We start from the raw sequence: 18,801 nt of genomic DNA on the forward strand, positions 1-18,801 counted from the left end.
ATAACGAGCTCGTTCTAATCGCACTTTTATCGTCGTCGGAATCAGTTTGCCCGAAAATGGCCATCAATCTGCACTCGCGAACAAAACTGATCCTAGAGAGGTCCGCGCGCAAAGCACTTTGCCCGTACAGTTGCGAAAGCAACAAAGCGCCGTCGCCGATTGAAAAAGAAAAAGCAGCAGCTAGAGAGAAAGGATGTGGGTTAATTGGCGTGCAGCGAACGGACGACGACAGCGAGATGAAAGCTGGCCGTACGGCAGCAGCCACTCGATCGTGCACAGGTGTATAGCCAACTCGATTCTCGAGCGGAGATCAAAGCCTCTCGATCATGTCGTCGCCGTCACTGCTGCCGCTGCCGCTGCTGCTGGCATTGACAAGCGTGAATTTCGTCTCTGTCGTGCGCGTCGCACGCAACATTTTTGAGGCATTGCCGTAAATCCAAAGATTGACGGGCTCTCCCCTCTCCCCACCCTGTCCGTCTCTCTAACTATACTGTCACGCACACGCTTGACAAATATTCATTGTTCTCGCCAACTGGGAACGAGGAGCTCGCGCGAGGCCTCGATTCGATTGCCGCGCGCTCGTTCGCTGCAAAGACACTGCAATGAAACGGCATTGCGCGCAGAGTTTCTTTTTTGTCGCCTAACAAAGCGGCAATTGTTCCGTCATGGATTCGGTCAGTCGCGAAAATCCCACCTCTCTTTCGCCAGTCCATTTGGAATTGACCGTAGATTTAACATGTATGGCAGGAGTTTACGAGTCGCGCGCGCTTGCCTGCGTTTATTGAAAGGAAGGATTCGTCCTCGTGACGTTCCGTTGCTTTCTTTCGTTGTTGCTTCATCCTAGCTTATGTTGGCTTTCCGGTTGCTCGTTTTCGTTGTCCCTTGAAAAACTACAGGGAATTAAAGTAAAGCTTTGAGTAATTACTGAAAGCATCGTTCATCGCTCAAGAAAAGCCGTCGAAAACCCACTGGAGGAAGTCCACTTTCCTTGGGCTTTTACGAATGCATTCTTTTTAACGTTATTAAATTAAATAAGTGGAAATAATGCGCGCGATGATTCTAATACGTGCCTTGTCAGTACGTTGTTTGCAATGCGTAGACTTGGTATCACAATAAATATTTTAACATTGAAACTTACAAGGTAACAATAGAAAATAGTTCAACTGTCAAGTACACGTCATTATTTCTATCATTTATTTGATATCGTATAAAAAAATCACACAAAATCAACACGTACTGAAGTAAAATTTGTGAATGTGCAATCCACACTGCAAACATTTATATAGTTCTCGTGAACCATTTAAATAAACCACTGCAGCATTGTTAAATCTATTTCAATTTGCTCAACAACGACTACTACATGAGATTTATTCGGAAATTTTCTCTAAAATTGATATTCCCATGTATGATTGTACACCACGCAAGTTATGCAATGATAAAACACGTCGGTAAAAATTGACGTGTTCTTAAAAATAACTAAAATATATGAAGTTAAATTGTATTAGTATAGCGAGAAACAAGCTTACTCAAGGCAATATAATATTCGATCTAAATCTAGCTTTCTTTCGTCGAAGCTTTAACCGTATCCATCAATTTCGAAATACTTTTCTTATTCGTCGACGTGTATTCCATGCTGTCAATGAATGCCACTCGGCGCCAGTCAATCGATAATATTCGTTCTTATTAACAGACGGCCCCGACAATTGTTCCGCCGTAACCTGCAAATATGTACAGGTCAGCGAGCGAAAATGCAAGTAGAGAATCAATTTTTAACCAAATAATAAACATTTTCGGTCTCGCGACGTCCGCTGAATGGGATGCAACGGAATCTCTTCGATTTCCGTCGGCGATATGCGATGCTTTTGAGCGATTATCGCCTCTTTTATCCGATCCACTATCATTATCTCGCCCTTTTTCTGGTAGTGACCCAAGTCTCCGTGGTATGCAGCCAACCTGAAATCGTCGAGGCGTTTCATTTTTGTTTGTTTCTTCGGGATTCGCCGTGGTATCGACGTTGAAACACAGCTCGCCTTGCTAATTTGAGTCAAGCACTCGATTCGTATCTAGATCTATGACTTTTTTTATGACTTCGTCAACGACGAATCCAATATAGAGTCGCAAGTTGCCCGTTCGTCAATTGCCGCATTCACAGACCGATCAATCCGTCGCGCCTGTAAATGTTTGACGCGTTAGTTTACGACTGAATTTACTTTCGATGCCATCAACTCACCATAGCTATTTCTAACGGACCGCTCAAGGTGAAAGTTTCTGGTAGACTTTAGTTTTGTTGACTTTGGAACCGTCGGAGTCGATAGATTTGACACGCGAACAACCATTTCGTTTGCAGGAGCAATGATCGTCAAAGCGTAACAGCGCAGAAACTCGGTACTGCCCATACCTTGTAGTTTTCAACGACTCTGTTGGTGTTCTCGAGCTCGAAATCGTTTTGGAGAACACGCGTACAATGCGAACGTAGGTAAGTGGTTATAAACATTGTACCAGTTGTCCAGGACAGCGAGGAATGCCATGGCAAATTAAGTCCCTCGGCGATGTCGCAGTAAAAGCGGCGGTTAACGATGGAGTCATAAGACGGCATTGTTCCCTTGGGTATCTCGGTTGTCCCTGACGAGAAGAATATCGTCCCGACCTGCTTCTTCGGATTTTCTGGCTCCACGTGTCTGAAGTTGTCTGCTTCCTCTTCGGTCGGCCCTGACATTATGTCCGACAATGGTTGATACTTGGGGTGCTTCTCGCAAACTACGAGCTTACAGGTTATACCCACTTGTTCAAGCGAACATTATCTTCGTTTGGTATGCGTCGAAGAAAAAACGAGCTGACGTACGTGCCACGTCGTTTTCGGCGATTCTTTACTTCTTTGGCCTGAAGGCCAAACGAATACCACGAACCTAAATATCGAAAAATGTAGTTTGCCTCTCAGTCTCAACATCAGTCTACAAAAGGACAGAAAAATTATACGATGCTTTTGAGTATGGATAACAGAGCACACATACAAGTTTGATAAATATCGAAGATTAGTCGTTTCAAGATAAGAGCTCGCAAGTTCCATTGTACTTTTCTTATGTACAATGGCATAACAAGAAATGCCTTGTAATAGTTGCCGACTATTTTTTAAACACTTATCAGATCGTAACCATTCCTCTGACTTTGAAATTCAAATAACAATACTCAACTCACTGATAAACCAAAAATTACTCAAGCAGACGTATTTTCAAAATCCAAAGAGTCGTTATTAAAAAGCCATAAGCCCTTCCTAACTTTTCGAATAATCTCAAATAATTTTTCTATTTTTTACTCTAAATTACTCTAAATTAATTAAGCCATTCAATTGTTATTTACGCCTGGCAACTGAAGAAAATACCATAGTACTGTAAAAATATTAGTATTTAAATTATATTATATCATGTTACGCCGTTAAAAAAGTAAAGTTTCGTTATTTTTCTGACTATGTTCCTAATTAAGCAATTCTATTTGAAATTAAATAAATGAATGTTATCTAAGCAATAAAATTAGGATAGTTACTTGATAGAGAATCCAAAATCAATTAAACAATACCTTGAGTTTTTTTCTTTTTTTTGCAATAATTATACTATACTTTATTGTGAACTCCGAAGTATTCTGAGTAATAACAACGTGATTATCGAATTAACAAATTATAAAAAATTGTCTGATAATATAAAAATTGAAACAATAGATTCCAACCTCACTACAACTACTTTCCGCAATAAATTTTGTTAGTGATGTTGTTGACTGCTGTAATTCTAACGGTTACTGGGATCCAGTTACGGTAAATTCCACTGTTCTACAAAATAGATATATCGATAAACATGTTTCTGATATAGCATTTATCTTGCCACGTTACCTTTTAATGTTTAATCAATTTCCATTATAAGATATTTGGCAAAGTAATGATTAAGGGTAGATAATATATATCTTACGCGTGACATCTGCTTTCTCTACACCGATATTGATAGGTGTAGCTTTCTCCGCGTTGATATGTAAAAATCCACCAAACTGATAAGATAAAGTAAAAGAAACTTTTTAATTATGAAAACAAAGTTACCTTTCTAAGAAAGTAATATTTCAATGATTGGAAATATAAGTATTTCTTAATAAAAAAAATATAGGTTTAGGAACAATACTATACAATAAAATATTTAGTATAAAGGATATCTCAACTAAGTAAAACGCGTTATATTTTATTTTCCTTATTGACTGGCGTAATACTGTCGAATAAACGTATAATTACTGATTCAAATAAAATTTATGAAATAACCGCTTGGAATATTATACGCATTAGAAATTTACTTTAGTAAAGATTTTATTAATGGATTTTTTTCAAAATGTGAGATTTTATAGTTTATGGTAGATTAGGTGTGTCGTATACATTAGATGTTCAATTATATTATGAAGCAAATTTTTATTATGCCTCTTACATATATAATATTAACTTGAACACATACGTATATGCAAATATGCTATAAAAAAATGTATTGAAAAATCGAAAAGTATATTTAAAAGTATATCATAAAATATGAAAGTATAATTGTGAACAAGCCTATAAAATTGTTTGAGCTCCTACGTCATATATAAATCGTCAGTCGGGAAAGTTTTGCTATGAAATTGGAAAATCATCTGCCAACCAGATATTCTTTAGCTTTTTCTTTCAGTACTTGAAAACTCTTCTTTCCAGTAGACGTGTAAACCAAATGATCAACAAAAGCTATCCCACCAGTAAGTCGATAGTACTCGTCGATAGCTGCCGGCATCTCTATCAATTCTTCTGTCGTCACCTGTTGAATAAAAGAAATCGCTCAAGTTCATATTGAAGCTTTCGATAGGTATGACGAGTGATGCCTCACCGTAGCTCCGGGTTGCTTAACGACGAAAGCAAACGGTCGTTCAATGTCAACGTCGTGCGGTACAGGTATCACCGCGCAGTCCTTGACTCCGGGGTGTCTCAATAAAATATCTTCGATTTCCGAAGGTGCAACGTGATAATTTTTTGTAATGATCAACACCTTTATACGATCTGTGAGCATGATCTCACCGTCTTCGTCGTAGTAACCCAAATCGCCAGTGTGTACCCAGCCTGAATGATATGCAGGGACAAATGGCAATCACACGAACAATTCAAAGACTGCTACGATAGAAGGAACTCACCTTCTTTGTCCAAAGTTTTAGCCGTCTCCTCCGGATTGTTATAGTAGCCAAGAAAGGCGGTAGGCTTGTGCACGCAGATTTCGCCTTGTTGATTCGGTCCAAGTGTACGACCAGTGTCGCTGTCGATGATCTTGAGCTTGACGCCCCGAATAGCGTAGCCAATAGCGTCGATTTTCTTCCGATCGTGAGTTTGCAGTACAGCCAATCCAGACAACTCCGTCATACCTACGCTCGGATATGATCGATCGAAAAATGCCCGACGCACTTGATCGAGATGTGCAGCGGCAATGCTTTACCGTAGCCGTTTTTAACGAAGCAATGGGGTAGAGCTCGTTGAGCTTCCTCGAGAATGGTTTCGCCGAGCTTGGATCCACCGGTGCACAGGATCTCTAACGAGGAGTAGTCGTAGCGCGCGAACACCTTTGCTTTGCAACATTGAATCAGCACGGACGGTGTCCACAATACCCTTTTCACCTGCATCAATGACATTCCCTTGAATCATCAAGTACAAGATCCAGTGAGAAGTGACTGCCGAAAAATGAACCTTGTACTTCTCGATGACTCTGCTCGACTTGTCAGGATCGAACTCGCCGTGTATAATCCTCGTGGTGCGCATGACGATGCAGTTCAGGAGGAGGAAAGCGCCGGTGACCCATGACAGCGACGAGTACCAGAGATAATTTTGTTGCTGCAGGCTCATAGAGTCGTCCAGCATGTCGAAACTCCCGATCGCTTTGTAAGAGAGCATAGCGCCTTTCGGCGTACCGGTGGTACCCGAGGAGAACAATATGATGCCGCACTGTGTCCAGGGATCAACTGGCTCGGCGTATTCGAAACTCGCCACTTCCTCTTGGCTTCGCTCGGCCAACAAGTCTCTCAAAGACGGATACTCGGCGTGCTTGCCGTAAACTACAAAGCTACAGGACATGCCCTCGCTGTTGGCAATGCGAGCCAGTTGATCGATCGACTGCTCGCAAGCGAACATTACCTTGGGTTGATACGTTTGGAAGAAGCGCCGCGCGTTCGCTGCAACCGTTCGCTCAGTCGTATGATTTCAATGACTTCAAGCGGAGAATTCGACGTAGACGGATTTACCTTCGGTCAAGTCGTGGTACCACGGGTTCACTATTGCCCCGACGAATAGCGTTGCTATGTACGGCACGAGGTCGTCTGTCTGGTTGGGCGTGGAGATCGAGATCACGTCGTCTTTACCTATACCCTGCTCTCTTAACCACAGAGCGCAACGCGCGCTGCGATCTTTCAGCTCCGCGAACGTCGTGTTTTCTCCCGTATCCGCGTTCGTCTGCGGGAGACAACAACGTTTGTACTTTCTAGGAGATGCTGGCGCGCGCGAGGCTAAAAGAGAACCTGCCTGAGCAACAAAGTCCGGCGCCTCGCTGAACGACTCCCATAGAATCCGCGCGACGCCACGGCTGTCCGTGGATTTGCGCGGGTGGCCAACGATAACGTTATCCTCGATCGAGAACTCCTTTGGTTCCTGCAATCCATGCGGATCTTCAGTTAGCTACCGAGCCTCGCGTCTTATAACCAACCTTGCGAATCAACTTTTCGGCTACCATCTTCGCTCGTTCGAGATCTAAATCACACTGACGTATGCTTTCCTAACCGACTATAGACTTTTGAGTGGCAGATAACGATCTCGTTACGCGATAAGAGACAACTACATTGCCGGTTCGAGTGGAAAACTGGCACTCCGTGCGCGGGCAATCGCTGCGAACGGCGCCTCGGAAATCCCGTGAAAAGTATGTACGATGAGCCGCCCGTGGAAAAGTCCCTTTGATCAATCGAGAGATAGGCGATAAGCGAGACCTCGGCGGCGTCTGCAGAGTCAAATTGGAATCGCCGCGGAAAGGCTGGAAAGTGCGCTAAAGCACTTGGCCGGAGTGCAGGCGTAACGGGGTCTTACGTGTACTTATGTGCATTGCCGCGAAGATTGCGGGGCGCCGGGCCAAGCTTAGTAATGAAATTGGTTTGCTTTGTGTGCGTTGCAGTTTGAGGACGGAAAATCCGAGCGGACTGGAGACTGGCAGCGTGAGACGCGAGTTAAGCCGCGCCCTCAAGTTGTGGCAGAAGAACTCCAAGCTCGCCTTTCAAGAAATCAACAGCGACTCCGCCGACATCTTGATCTACTTCCATCGGTAAAGCTTCTCCCTTCTTCCTACCTCCCCCCCCCCCCTTTTTTTAGCCGCTCACCACTTCGCTCTTCTAATAATCTCACGACCATTCCATCGATCCGCTGATATCGCGACATCCTCATCGGACACGCTCAATTTTATCTCGTTTCTCCTGGTGCATTCCCACTGTTTTCGTCGTCTTTCATTAGCTGTTATTTTTCAATTCTTACTGCATGCCCTCATTTTCACCGATCTCCGTAAAAGACTATACGTAATTGCACTGACATATTGCACTCGCTAATTAACGTTCAAAACGAAGCGTCGCTGACAGTAAAACCAGTAGGTTTTCTACGTAGCGTGTACTTTTTTTCTTGTGCAGGGGCTATCACGGGGACGGATATCCGTTCGATGGCAGAGGACAGATACTGGCGCACGCCTTCTTCCCGGGCAGCGATCGTGGTGGCGATGCCCATTTCGACGAGGAAGAGCAATGGACCCTCAGCGACAGTAGCCTCGACGATGGTTTGTATGCGTGCGCATCTCTGGGGTTAGGGGATTAGAAGTCTGCGCTATCGGATTGATGGACAGTACCGTGTATTCCGCCGCGAGCTTGGCAATCGCAAATTCAGCTTGGATAGTGTTTTTGCAGCGTCGCGTATTAATTCGCCAAGAGCCGCTCAACTCTCGCCACCGTTCTCTGCTAATATCGACGAAAGCGGTCAAAAGGCTCTCGATCGGGCTCGCGAATCAGCCGCGCTAGCTCGAAGAAAAGGGGGAGAGAGCAAGGACGTTTCATCGAGACGAATTTCTAGTGCGTGCGCTGACGAAAGCAATCAAGAGAAAAAAAGAAGGAAGAGAGCGCGAGAGTTTGGTTTTGCTTTGCAGCCTCGTAAATTCGGCTGGATTTGTGGACGACGTTGCGAGGGAGGAGGAGGAGCAGCAGACGCGATTCAATTAGTCGAACTGCGCGTTCCTACGCCAATGTCGATCGCACGCTCTCGCGCATATATACTCGATTAGCGCGGGCCAAACGCGCGTGATCGCATTTCCGAGACGCTCGCGTCGTTTAATTACTCGCTGATTAATGCGCCCCGGCGGCGCCTCCCGGTAATTTTGAAGCTCGGCAATGCCAATGTTTTTCATTTGCGCGCTGGCTGTTGACCGATCGCTCGTCGCACTTGTTGCGCGTCCGTTTCGCGCCGCGCAATCTCCGAAGATATCGAAAGGAACGCAACAATATTTATTCGGGCGCATCCGCGCTTAACCCCTTTGGCGCGCCGAGCGTCGCTTTCGCCGTCGGCGATAGCGTCGCGCGGCGTTATCGACGCGCTCGATCGGCCAATATTTAATTCCAGTGAAAGTTCCACTCGAGATTGGCGATCGCGCGCCCGATACGCGCTTTTTTTTTGTCCGCGGCGAAACAAGCCGAGGAATCAATCGGGCTCGCGATATCATTGGCGTGCGGTTGTACGCGCGCGCGCGCGGCTCCTTTTTTATCAAGCTGAAAGCTCGCGCGCGGTTATCCTGATTAAGCTCGCCTCGCGCACGGACACGGAAAGAGAGAAAGAGAAATAGAGATGGAAAAAAGTTCGCCTTTTAGCCTGATTTGCGGCTTGCTTGTGTGGCTTGATAAAAGCCTCTCATTATACGGCTCGCATTTATTTACTCGATTGAGACGTCCGGACCAAAAGCTTCATCTTTCTTTCCGACGGACAATCTTCTTGATTTCGGCTCAGTTCAAATTGCGATCGATCACGCGAGATACGTGTATGCATACACACGCACACACACATACACACATCTCGATCCAGCGCATCGCACGCATCACGAGAGACATTCGCCAATTTATTAATCGTAAAGTGCACGTATCGATCGCGCGAGTAAAAGTAGCGCTCTCCTGCGAGCCGCTGCTATATACGGCTTTGTGTAGCTTTTGCACGATCATAAAATTTCGGCGGACGAAGAGGGCGACATCGTGCTGAGCGCGCGCGACAGTTGGCAAGCGATCGGGATCCTCGAGCGACTTTGCCAGTCACGTACTCGTACGTACAGCGAGCCAAATTCAATTTTTCATATCTGATTTTCCATTGACAAACTGATTGCAGCTGCGCCATGTACGCTGATTGTTCGCGCCATAAAAGTCATCCATTCTCGCGGTACAGGCGTCGCGCGACGCCCGCTCTCGCCGAAGACACGATGAGCTTTCGATCAATCGGTCGCTCTTGCGAAGAGGGCCTCGACCGGCCGTCGAGCCCGCGACCACTCGCCACACGCTTAGCATCGTCGAGCAAACGGACACCAGGCATGAAATTCGCTCGTACAGAGATTTGCGCATTGGCGAACGCGCTCTTTGACGTCACGCCTCGCGTTCCGTGGGCGCGCGCGTGCGCTCCACACGCGGTGCATCATCGTATACACCGCGACGGACGTTTTTCACACACGCGCGCGCGCGCTCGGGCTCGCTTTCCAATTCCCGCACGCGCGCGTTCATCCCGGCCGAGCAAGGAAGACAAAAGAAAACGGCTCGCACGAGGAATTCGGCATAATGGAAACTCGCGACCGTCCCGTCGTGATTCGTTCCGCGCTTTGCGCCCTTCGCGGCGATCGATAAAGCTCCACGGCGAGAGAGAGAGAGAGAGAGAGAGAGAGAGAGAGAGAGAGAACAGCCGCGCGTAAACCATAGAAACAAAGAAGCCACGTGGAAATGAATAAAAAATGTCGGGCGCCGCGCTCGCGGCGAATAATACGCGCTTTCGGCTGCCGGGGCACTTTGCAGCTGTTGTCGCGCCTCCGAGCCACCGAGTCCAATATGAATAAGACAGGCGCGCGCGAGCTGTTCGGTCGCGTAAACAATTCACGCGAGAGCATATAGTAGGTTTTGCAGGCCTGGCAAGCTGGCCGCGAGTCGCGGGATGCTGCAGCGCAGCCGGAAAACTGCAACTCGGAACTGCCTTCGCCCTGTCCCGAAGGGGAACGGCCGAGTTTCGCGCTCGGTTTCATTAACAATCCGTTTGCGCGGTCGCGAGCAACGCGAGAGAGAGAGGCCGGGAAAGTTGCTTTGCGAGTTTCGCTCGAGTGGCGCCTTGGCTTGCAAACGGTCGCGCGCTCGTTTGCGGCTCTTCTACACCTCGACTGTCGCCGAGGACAGTTGATTTGCGCACAAACGGTCACGGCACTAATCGAGTGCAAGCACACGTACACGTCGAAGCCGTGAACGGATGGAAGACTGAGCCGGAGCCACGCAGCCAAGGGAGTCGAGCGCCATTTACATCCGTCTTAATGAACGCGCGAGGCGCTTGTTTCGACGGCGAACCGACAGAGCCGTCGCGTCGATTTCGTTCCTCCTCTGCCGCGGAGACGCGTACTCTCCTTCGCGCTCTATTCCGCACAAATTAACTCTATCCTTTTTTATACTACGTCTTTATGCTCGGCTTGCTTGATGTACTCGTACGCGTGTGGAAAAGCGGCGAATAAACGTCGCTTTGGCATTTATAAATGTGCCGTAGATATTTTCAATTTTTAAATTGACGTACGCGAGCGACCAACTTGCTCTTATCATCGGAACTGCATGTCCTTCGAGCGAACGTCGATTATCGTTCGAGGACATTGTTCGTTGACACGGCGCTCTAGTTTTATATTTTAGTCAACCATTCGCGGCATTTAGAAAAGTCGAATGAAAACAGAACTGAGCTTGTTGCGTGAAAATTTCACGCAAAGTCTGATACAAATCTCGTAAGATGCATTTTATCACTGAGTCACAGTATCGAATCAAATTAAAGGTTTTCGTAGCCAATTAAAAATAAATGCCATGAACTTATTTATAAGGAACTGCGCAGAAAATCCTTGCGCGTCTCTCATCAACATTCAAGTGTATTTATAAGATCTTCTCGTAGTCAGAAATGTTCGTTGCTCTATAATAAACAGTATACCGTGAGAATACGCAATGTCAAACGAAAAGATGAGCGGGAGCTTTTAGTACCGTATGACTAATTACTTGCAAGTTAATCAAGCAAGTGTATCCGTCGACTGATCGTCGGTGAGAATAAGTCAGTGGCAGAGAGTTCCAGAAAGAGCGATGAAAATAGTCAAGAACTCTGTAAGTGTATTGACAAGCCAAACGATCAACAAAATTAATCTCCACTTACGATCACGACTGATAATAATTATTATTACGATAAACGCATCAACACTGATAAAAACTTGGATAGAATGGCCGATGACAATTCTGTTATCGCTGTTATTCCGTGTAAACAGTGGAGACACACCTCCTGTACTAGCGCCAATGTAACGTATCCATCTATGCGCAATTGCAATGTCCCAATAAAATATCTCTGACGTTGATCAAACTCGTACTATAAGTGGCTTGTTGCGAGAGCGAAAAATTTTTTAACGCTTTTACATACTCTCGTGAACATTTTACTTTAGATAAACGGTAAAGTTAATCAGCCGATAGCAAACTCCACGAAAATAACGGTGATACGCTTTGTTTTATGAATAATATAATTAATAAAACGATTGTCGGTCCTACAACTAGACAAATCTGGATAATCAATATGCGTTATTATTGTTATTGTTACTTCGAGGACTCGGAGCAATCTGTATACACATTAGTCTTGGTTTCTCATAGCCGTCCCCGTCAGACTCGCAAGACCGCGCGAAACGAACCTTTTCTCTCACTCCGCATCGTATTCCGCCTCGGCGGATCAAGAGAGCGATTGAAAATCACGGTGGAAACGGCGTCACCGACCGATTCATAAAACAGGAAAAAAACGAACGACGAGCGAAACAATTGCGCCGTAAACAGGTCTCCCGCTACGATTATTGTAGTTGCGGCGCACGACAAACGCAGCGAGTCAAGGAAATATACATAGAATACGCGCGCGAGCAAGCCTGTGACAAACGAACGTTTGGCTTTCGGAGCGAGCTGCTCGCGCGCTTTGTTCGTGGCGATCCTTATCGCGGGACACGCCGGATTATCGTTTGTCACGATGAAACGCGCTCACTTTCCGAATCGCTTGAAAATATACAACTTATCGATCACAAACGAAAGCTCTTATCGATGTAAATGTCGTAGCGTCGAGGCTCGATTCGCGGCAAGAAAAAAAATATTTCACTGGAGACCGTTCGCATGGTCGACGATCTTTTCGCACGGGCACGGATCCAGCAGCAGGCCATTATCGGGACTCCCCATTAGAGATGAGGGGATATCTGGCTATCCTCTAGCGTAGACGTAGGCTATTTGATGAAAAAAAAAGAGAGAAAGCGTCCGAGCAATTGTCTGCTCTATCCTATTTCGTCGTTGAAAAATCCAGGAACGGCGATCCGATACCGGGCAGGAGAAGGAGGGCGGGTGCAACGATGCCTCTTCGCTCTTATTTTTATTCGGCGCAACGCGGACGCCGATCGAAGCGAGAGAGAGAGAGAGAGAGAGAGAGAGACGGAAGCTCGCCCGCGAGGAAGAGAAAGATCCAGGCGAGTCAAAGTTTTTCATTAGAAGCGCGGGTGCACGCGCAGCCGTTTCTCGTCGACAGCCTGCGCTTAACGTCTTTCTCGCGTGGACGTCGCGCACGCCAGCGGAATGCAATTAGCGTACGGCGAAGGTGGCGCGCGCAGGCCAGCCGATTACCAATTAGCCGATGCGGACTCGATGTTTGCTCGGTCGCAGACGCGACGGTCAATATTGAGCTCGTCACCGGCGTGCGCGGGGGCCGCGCGACTTCTCGGCGTCGGCGACTGAAATTTCGCCGGCGACTGCCAACTGGCGCGCGACCGAGGTTAATGAAGCGGATTTGACGACGCGGGAGAGAAGGAACGGAGGACCCTGGTCGATTAAGGGCGACGACGCGTCCCTGATGCACTCGCTTTCGGATGCTCGCTTACACGCTTCACGGTCCTTTATCGCTCGCGACGCCGAGGTATCCGGTCTGAAGGCTCGAGTGCAAAAAAGCCAAGCTTGCTCTCCGCCCGTCCGCGTCAAGCTGGCGACGGCGTCTCGTCGAGCCAGAGTCGGGAAACGAAAGGAAAGGGACGCTCGGCCGCCGAGGGAGCCAACACAGCTAAAAGGTGTGCGCATTCACGTGTTGCAGGTACCAGTCTATTCGCAGTGGCAGCGCACGAATTCGGCCATTCGTTGGGCTTGGCGCACAGTTCGGTGCGAGGCGCCCTCATGTATCCTTGGTACCAAGGGATAACCGAGGATTACGAATTGCCGGAGGACGATAAGCACGGCATACAGCAGATGTACGGTGAGTGGCCAACCGTGTACTACCGGATTACTCTCTATCGGCCTCCGCCGTCTCTACACTCCCCATTCCTTTTTACATTTGCTTTCGCATTATCGAACGGTCGTTTAGAATTGCCCCGACAATCCAATTGGCGCGTCGGCAGACTTTGCGAAGCAAGGCAACGGCGGCAGTCGCGCGGGCATTTCATTAGCTCCTGACAGCGCGGGAAATGAAAGAATCCAGCGAGTAATATCCTTGTTTACGTGCAGCTGCGCCTGGAGGAGAAACAGAGAAAAGGACTGCGAGCTCTGTAATCCAAATGAAACTCAACTATTGCACGGTCGAACGAGAACATTCTTTTCCCTCGGCTTCGGAACAATTAACCCGAAAAATTCGCGCGCACGCCGACAAGCTATTTCCAAATTGAAAAGAAACTGGATAGCCCTTGAGAGCATGCAATTGCGAGAAATACCAACGAGCCGAGCGAGCCAACAAATTAGAGAGGCTCGCCGAGCGTTGCAGTTTCCAATGAAGAATAAAAGAAGAAGAAGCTCGGTTAAGTCGCGGATAAATAAGCACTACAATATACGACGCCGAGCACAAAGAACAATAGCTATATACGGGCGAAAAGAAAAGCCGCTGTTATACGATGTCCTCGTCGCGGTCGTTATATCGTCCTCTCTCCAAATTGGTATCGCTCTCCGCTTTCCCGAGCTTTTCTCCCTTTTCGGGATATCTTTTCTCGCTCTCGAATCTCTCCTGCAGGCTGTACCCCCCCCCCCCCCCCCCCCCGCCCGGCAAAACAGAGAAAGTACGAGGATTGGCTTATGAATAAAAACGTTACACCAACCCTCCATCGCCCGGAGATTGCTTTCATTATTCGAGAGTCGATCGCGCCGTTGTTTCTCTTGCTTTTTGCCCTTGCGAAAACGCGTGAGTCGGTTATGGGTGCGCCAAGTTTTTCCATCGCAATCCAAATTTGCGTATTTTTTCACGTGTATGCGTGTGTTTTGTTTTTATTTTTGTTGACATTCCAGGCGCGCTTCGAATTTGCAAAACTGAAATATCGTCACGACTCTTCTCCAGGGAGAAATATCAGTTTTTTTTTTCGATTTCTCCGCTACTGTGAGGAGAAAGTAGATATTAGTTCAACAAGATATAAATTCAACAAAAATATCGATTTTCAATAACAATATCAGCGGCATATTCACGGATCGCGACTGCCACAGCTACCGTAATACGTCAAGCGAATTGAAAACGCAGGAGAACAAGTTCACGATAATAACCACAAGATGGTGCAAAAGGATCGCGGCTTAAAATCCATATCGCGCGGTAAATCATTCGCGTTCTTTCTCTCGTGGAAAATGGCCCATTAGAGGCGGACGAATCCGAAACAAACGCTCGTGCGCGAGCCGTTCAATGGGAGTTTTATCGTTGGGAAAATAGACAGGCGAGCGGGAGAGAGAGAGAGAGAGCAAAAGAGACGAAAGGCAAATAAAACGAGTGCCAGAGGGTCGGCCGGCAATGCATTGTCCGTGTACACATACGGGTGGAATGATTTATCGCTGTGCATTGCCATGCGCTCGCTCGTCGCACGCTAAAAATCCATCGAAAAATGCACGCGCCAAGTCTCCAAGGAGTACACAGGGTCCTTCATTTCCTACGGGGACGCCTGCTCCTCATCGCTGCTGTAGCTGCTGCTGTTCCTTTCGTCCCAGCTTCTTTCTTTGTCTTTTATCCGCCTTGGGTTCGCGAGGCAAACTTGTGCTCGCTCGTATTCGACATTTTTCCAGCGCGCAACGTAGTTGGCTACGTTAATTCGACGCAACTTCGGCGGGGTGTAACAGCGACGCTGAAACAGCCGTCGGTTTCAAGTGGAATAGCTGGAGTTTGGTCAGCCGCGGAATGATATTCCAGCCGGAGACATTTGCCGCGCGTAATAATAAGCTTGTGAATTGCCATTGTTCTCGAGTGTGTATATGCCTGATTATAGCCGGCGTGTGCTCGCGATGACCCAGCATGAAAATCGCGCGCGCGAGTGAGAGAGAGAAGGGGGGGGGGGGAGGGGGCGTCGCCCGTGCTATATCGTAAACAATTTTCCGAGTGCGCGCGTGATTATGCCGCGACGAGATACCGCTGCGCCTAATAATAACAGTAATAATAATGACAGAACTGTTGATTACAGTTTCAGCGAAGCGCTGCTTGAACAAGCCATTACAGTGGTCCTTAAATCATGCAGCGAGCATTCCGAAAGAAGCAAATAAATTATCGCGAACAATGACACGAGTACAGGCGCATTCGGCCGAGAAAATCACAAAATGTTCAACTGATTATTCGCTCGTAAAACCACTGCACCGGGCATCGATAATGGATTACGAAAATGACGATTTCTCTCTCTCTCTCTCACTCTCTCTCTCTCTTTCACTCTCCTTCTCGCGATCATTAGTAAATGCAGAGCGAGAAGCGTGTGGCCGAGCGGGGAGTGGGAATTCAATTAAAAGTGATTTAAGAGCTCTCCCTACGACTCCGTACGCGTTTTTAATCAGGCACGGTCAAACTTATTGGCGTTTGCCCTTCCTTCTTATTCTTCATCGTCGGCCTCGGCTACCAGCTGCAGTCTGATTGATCGACGACGACTGGGACAATGCAAGCACAACGACGCAGCCCGTTGATCGCCTTCGTTTACGTAAGGGTCTCGTGCTGTCGCGGCGATCGCCGGCTTTCCGGCTCATTTTCATGACCGACCTCGCTGCAAATAAAAACAAAGCAGCTGCTGCCAGTCGACTTTAATTGGGTCTTTTAATTGGCTCGCGGTTTCGCCGACCGCGAGCCTCCTTTTCGGCCGCGCTCCCCGTGAACGGCTGAATAATGAATCTATCGCGACCGGCAAGCTCGTTGGACCGTCGTTCTCTTCGGCCAGCGAGTTATAAAGCTTATATAGGCGAGCCGGGTCAGCGGGCAAAAGGAGAACGAGATCGCAGTTACTCGCGATGAAAATTCACGACAACTGTCTCGGAGGTGCACTGCAACGGCGAGAAAATCCTCTTAGCCCGTTTAAAAGGCAGAAGGAGAGAGACTGAGAGAGCAGTTTTGAAGTTGGCTCCACGGCGGATTGGAACGGGAAAGCGCGCCCCTCGAAAATCGACTTAAAACCGGCGGAGTATCGCTTATGTATGTGCAAGAGCGGCAGCCTCTTTTAACGAAGGCTCGGGCGAAGGCGCAGAGAGCGCGGCTCGCCTGCGGAATCACGCGAGAGCTACTTTGGCATGCGGCGAGCGCGTCCCCGTGTCTACCTTTTTCTCTCCTCTGTCTCGACGGCGCGGCCCCCCTTCGGAATTTCGTCGACTGTGTAATAGCTGGGCCGCTGGACGTAGTCGACGACGCGTGCGGTGGCGCGCCGGCGTGAAACGGAGGCTGAAAGAGAAAGAAGTTTGACGGGACGCGCGTCCTCCTGGAATTTTCATCAACTGCGACTCGCGCCGCTACGTAAAGCTGGATAACGAGCCAAGTTGCGCGCGAGTGTACGAACTCGTTATAAGAGCGGATTAGTCGATGTTCGAGGCTTTCCCCTTTCTTCTCTCCTTATTTTTCCGCGCACAGATTTGTGCAAGTTGCTCCGAGCAGGAAACTCTCGCGGCGGCGAGGACAGAAGAGGCAGACCAGACGTGGGTATGAAATTCATTTCGCGGGGGAAAGTTGGTCTCGAGGAAACTTGGCGCGCGCTCCTCTTGCCCGGCTCCACTTCATTTTTCATGCCTCGTCTAATTAAATTCTGTTCGGCTTATTCCCCTCCGCTGGCCTTGGCGCTTTTGCATTCGAGCGCTTCCCCCCGGCGATTCATCGCTGCCAGTGTCGAGCTGGTGTCCCTGTGCATTTGCATTATCGATGCGACGTCAACGGGACGTCGGCGTGCTCTCGAGCGCCAGGTTGCGTCCGACAAACGGCAAACGCTGCCGGTTAGTCGCACCTCGACGGATCTCGTGGCTAGCAGCGGGCTTCGTTATTGCGATCTACGAAAGCGTCCACCTTCGAACTCCGAAGAAACCGTCGCGTCGACGCGTCGTTAGCCGGAGGCAGAGTTCCCGCAGACACCAGTGATTAGGTGTAGAGTCAGCCGGGAATATCGGGCGTCTCGGTGGGCTCCTGCAGCATCTTGATGAATAGCCGCGGCGTGCTCGGCGCCACGGATATGCTCGCGCGAGACGGCTCCGTTATTGCCGCTCGCCCGCACACGTGTACACGCCGACGAGGCGATTCCCAGGACCAAAAGCGAGCGAGCCCTCGAATATTTGCCGAGAGTGCGAATTCCCGTCGCGTCGATGATGTCCATCCATACGCGTACGTGCTGCTGTGCGCCTCTTTTGTTCTTGACGCTCGTCGCTCGAACAACCTGTTTTTGTTTTTTTTTTTTTTGTTTCTTTTCGACGACAACGGCGCGAACCGAACGGTTAACGATTCGTAGGAGAATCGGCGAATGGGCAGTTGGCTCCGGTGCTGCCCCCTGCGACGCGCCAAGGCCGCGTCGCCAACGCGCACACGTTCCACTTTCCGCCGAGGGCAGAGACGCGCGCACGCGTGAAGGTTCGCGCGCGGCTCTCTCGGCTGAAGAGCGCTCGTGCCCGCAACAGCGGCAACAATCGATTCCGTTTGTTTGCGCTTTCCGGCCGGGCGCTGCCGTTGCGAATCGCGCTCGCGATTTTTGCCCTCGTTACGGACACCAGCGCCGACTCGCGCCCCGATAATACCCCCTCAAGTATACACACGCACTCGCGCGTTTAACAATGAATCGGTCGATAGTTGGAGTCGCCCGGGAAAATTAATGATTTATCGAGCGATGCTCCTCTCCTCTCGCGCGCGCATTATTGTTTGCTCGAAAGGGCGGCAGCCCCGATATCGCTCGCGCGCATATACTTTGGCCGGATAACCACTCGGGCCGCGTGCGCGCACGTCTCTCGCGGTAAACGCCCCGATAACGGCTGCCTGGGGGGAGGAGTGGGGGGCTCCAATTAAGGGTCCCACCGCGAGCAACCGATTTACGAGCCGCTGATCTCCGGGCGCAATCGACTGCGTCGCCTTCGTTGCTCGTCCCTTCCCAGCCATTTCGCATCGCTCGCACGATTACGCTCATGACAAATCACTCCGAGCATTCTTTCGCGCTTAGTTCACTAGCCGCGCACTTTTCATTCGACGCTCGGCCGAAAGATAATGCGAAACGCCAATAGGTACAAATGTACGTGAAAGACAGATCCGCAATCATCGAC

The 18,801-nt window shown here is 48.7% G+C and overlaps 2 protein-coding genes across 2 annotated transcripts in view; one reads left to right on the plus strand and one right to left on the minus strand.

Annotated features, from left to right (window-relative positions):
- Window positions 1-18,801, plus strand: part of LOC131670844 (matrix metalloproteinase-2-like) — a 100,837-nt gene that overhangs the window by 78,775 nt on the left and 3,261 nt on the right. The window contains exons 5-7 of the mRNA XM_058946823.1: window positions 7,194-7,340; window positions 7,696-7,838; window positions 13,403-13,561. Coding sequence (XP_058802806.1) covers window positions 7,194-7,340; window positions 7,696-7,838; window positions 13,403-13,561 — 449 coding nt within the window. The remainder of the gene's footprint in view (window positions 1-7,193; window positions 7,341-7,695; window positions 7,839-13,402; window positions 13,562-18,801) is intronic.
- LOC131670845 (uncharacterized) lies at window positions 4,373-7,088 on the minus strand. Its single transcript, XM_058946824.1, has 8 exons — window positions 6,735-7,088; window positions 6,554-6,679; window positions 6,277-6,484; window positions 5,726-6,207; window positions 5,478-5,655; window positions 5,182-5,406; window positions 4,881-5,110; window positions 4,373-4,811 (listed from the first exon to the last, which is right to left on the minus strand). The coding sequence occupies exons 1-8, from the start codon at window positions 6,759-6,761 to the stop codon at window positions 4,650-4,652; spliced, it is 1,638 nt and encodes a 545-aa protein (XP_058802807.1). The 5' UTR covers window positions 6,762-7,088; the 3' UTR covers window positions 4,373-4,649.

The sequence above is a fragment of the Phymastichus coffea genome, unplaced genomic scaffold (assembly GCF_024137745.1).
Source record: "Phymastichus coffea isolate CEN01 unplaced genomic scaffold, Cenicafe_Pcof_1.1 PCOF00116, whole genome shotgun sequence".
In the NCBI taxonomy this organism is placed as follows: domain Eukaryota; kingdom Metazoa; phylum Arthropoda; class Insecta; order Hymenoptera; family Eulophidae; genus Phymastichus; species Phymastichus coffea.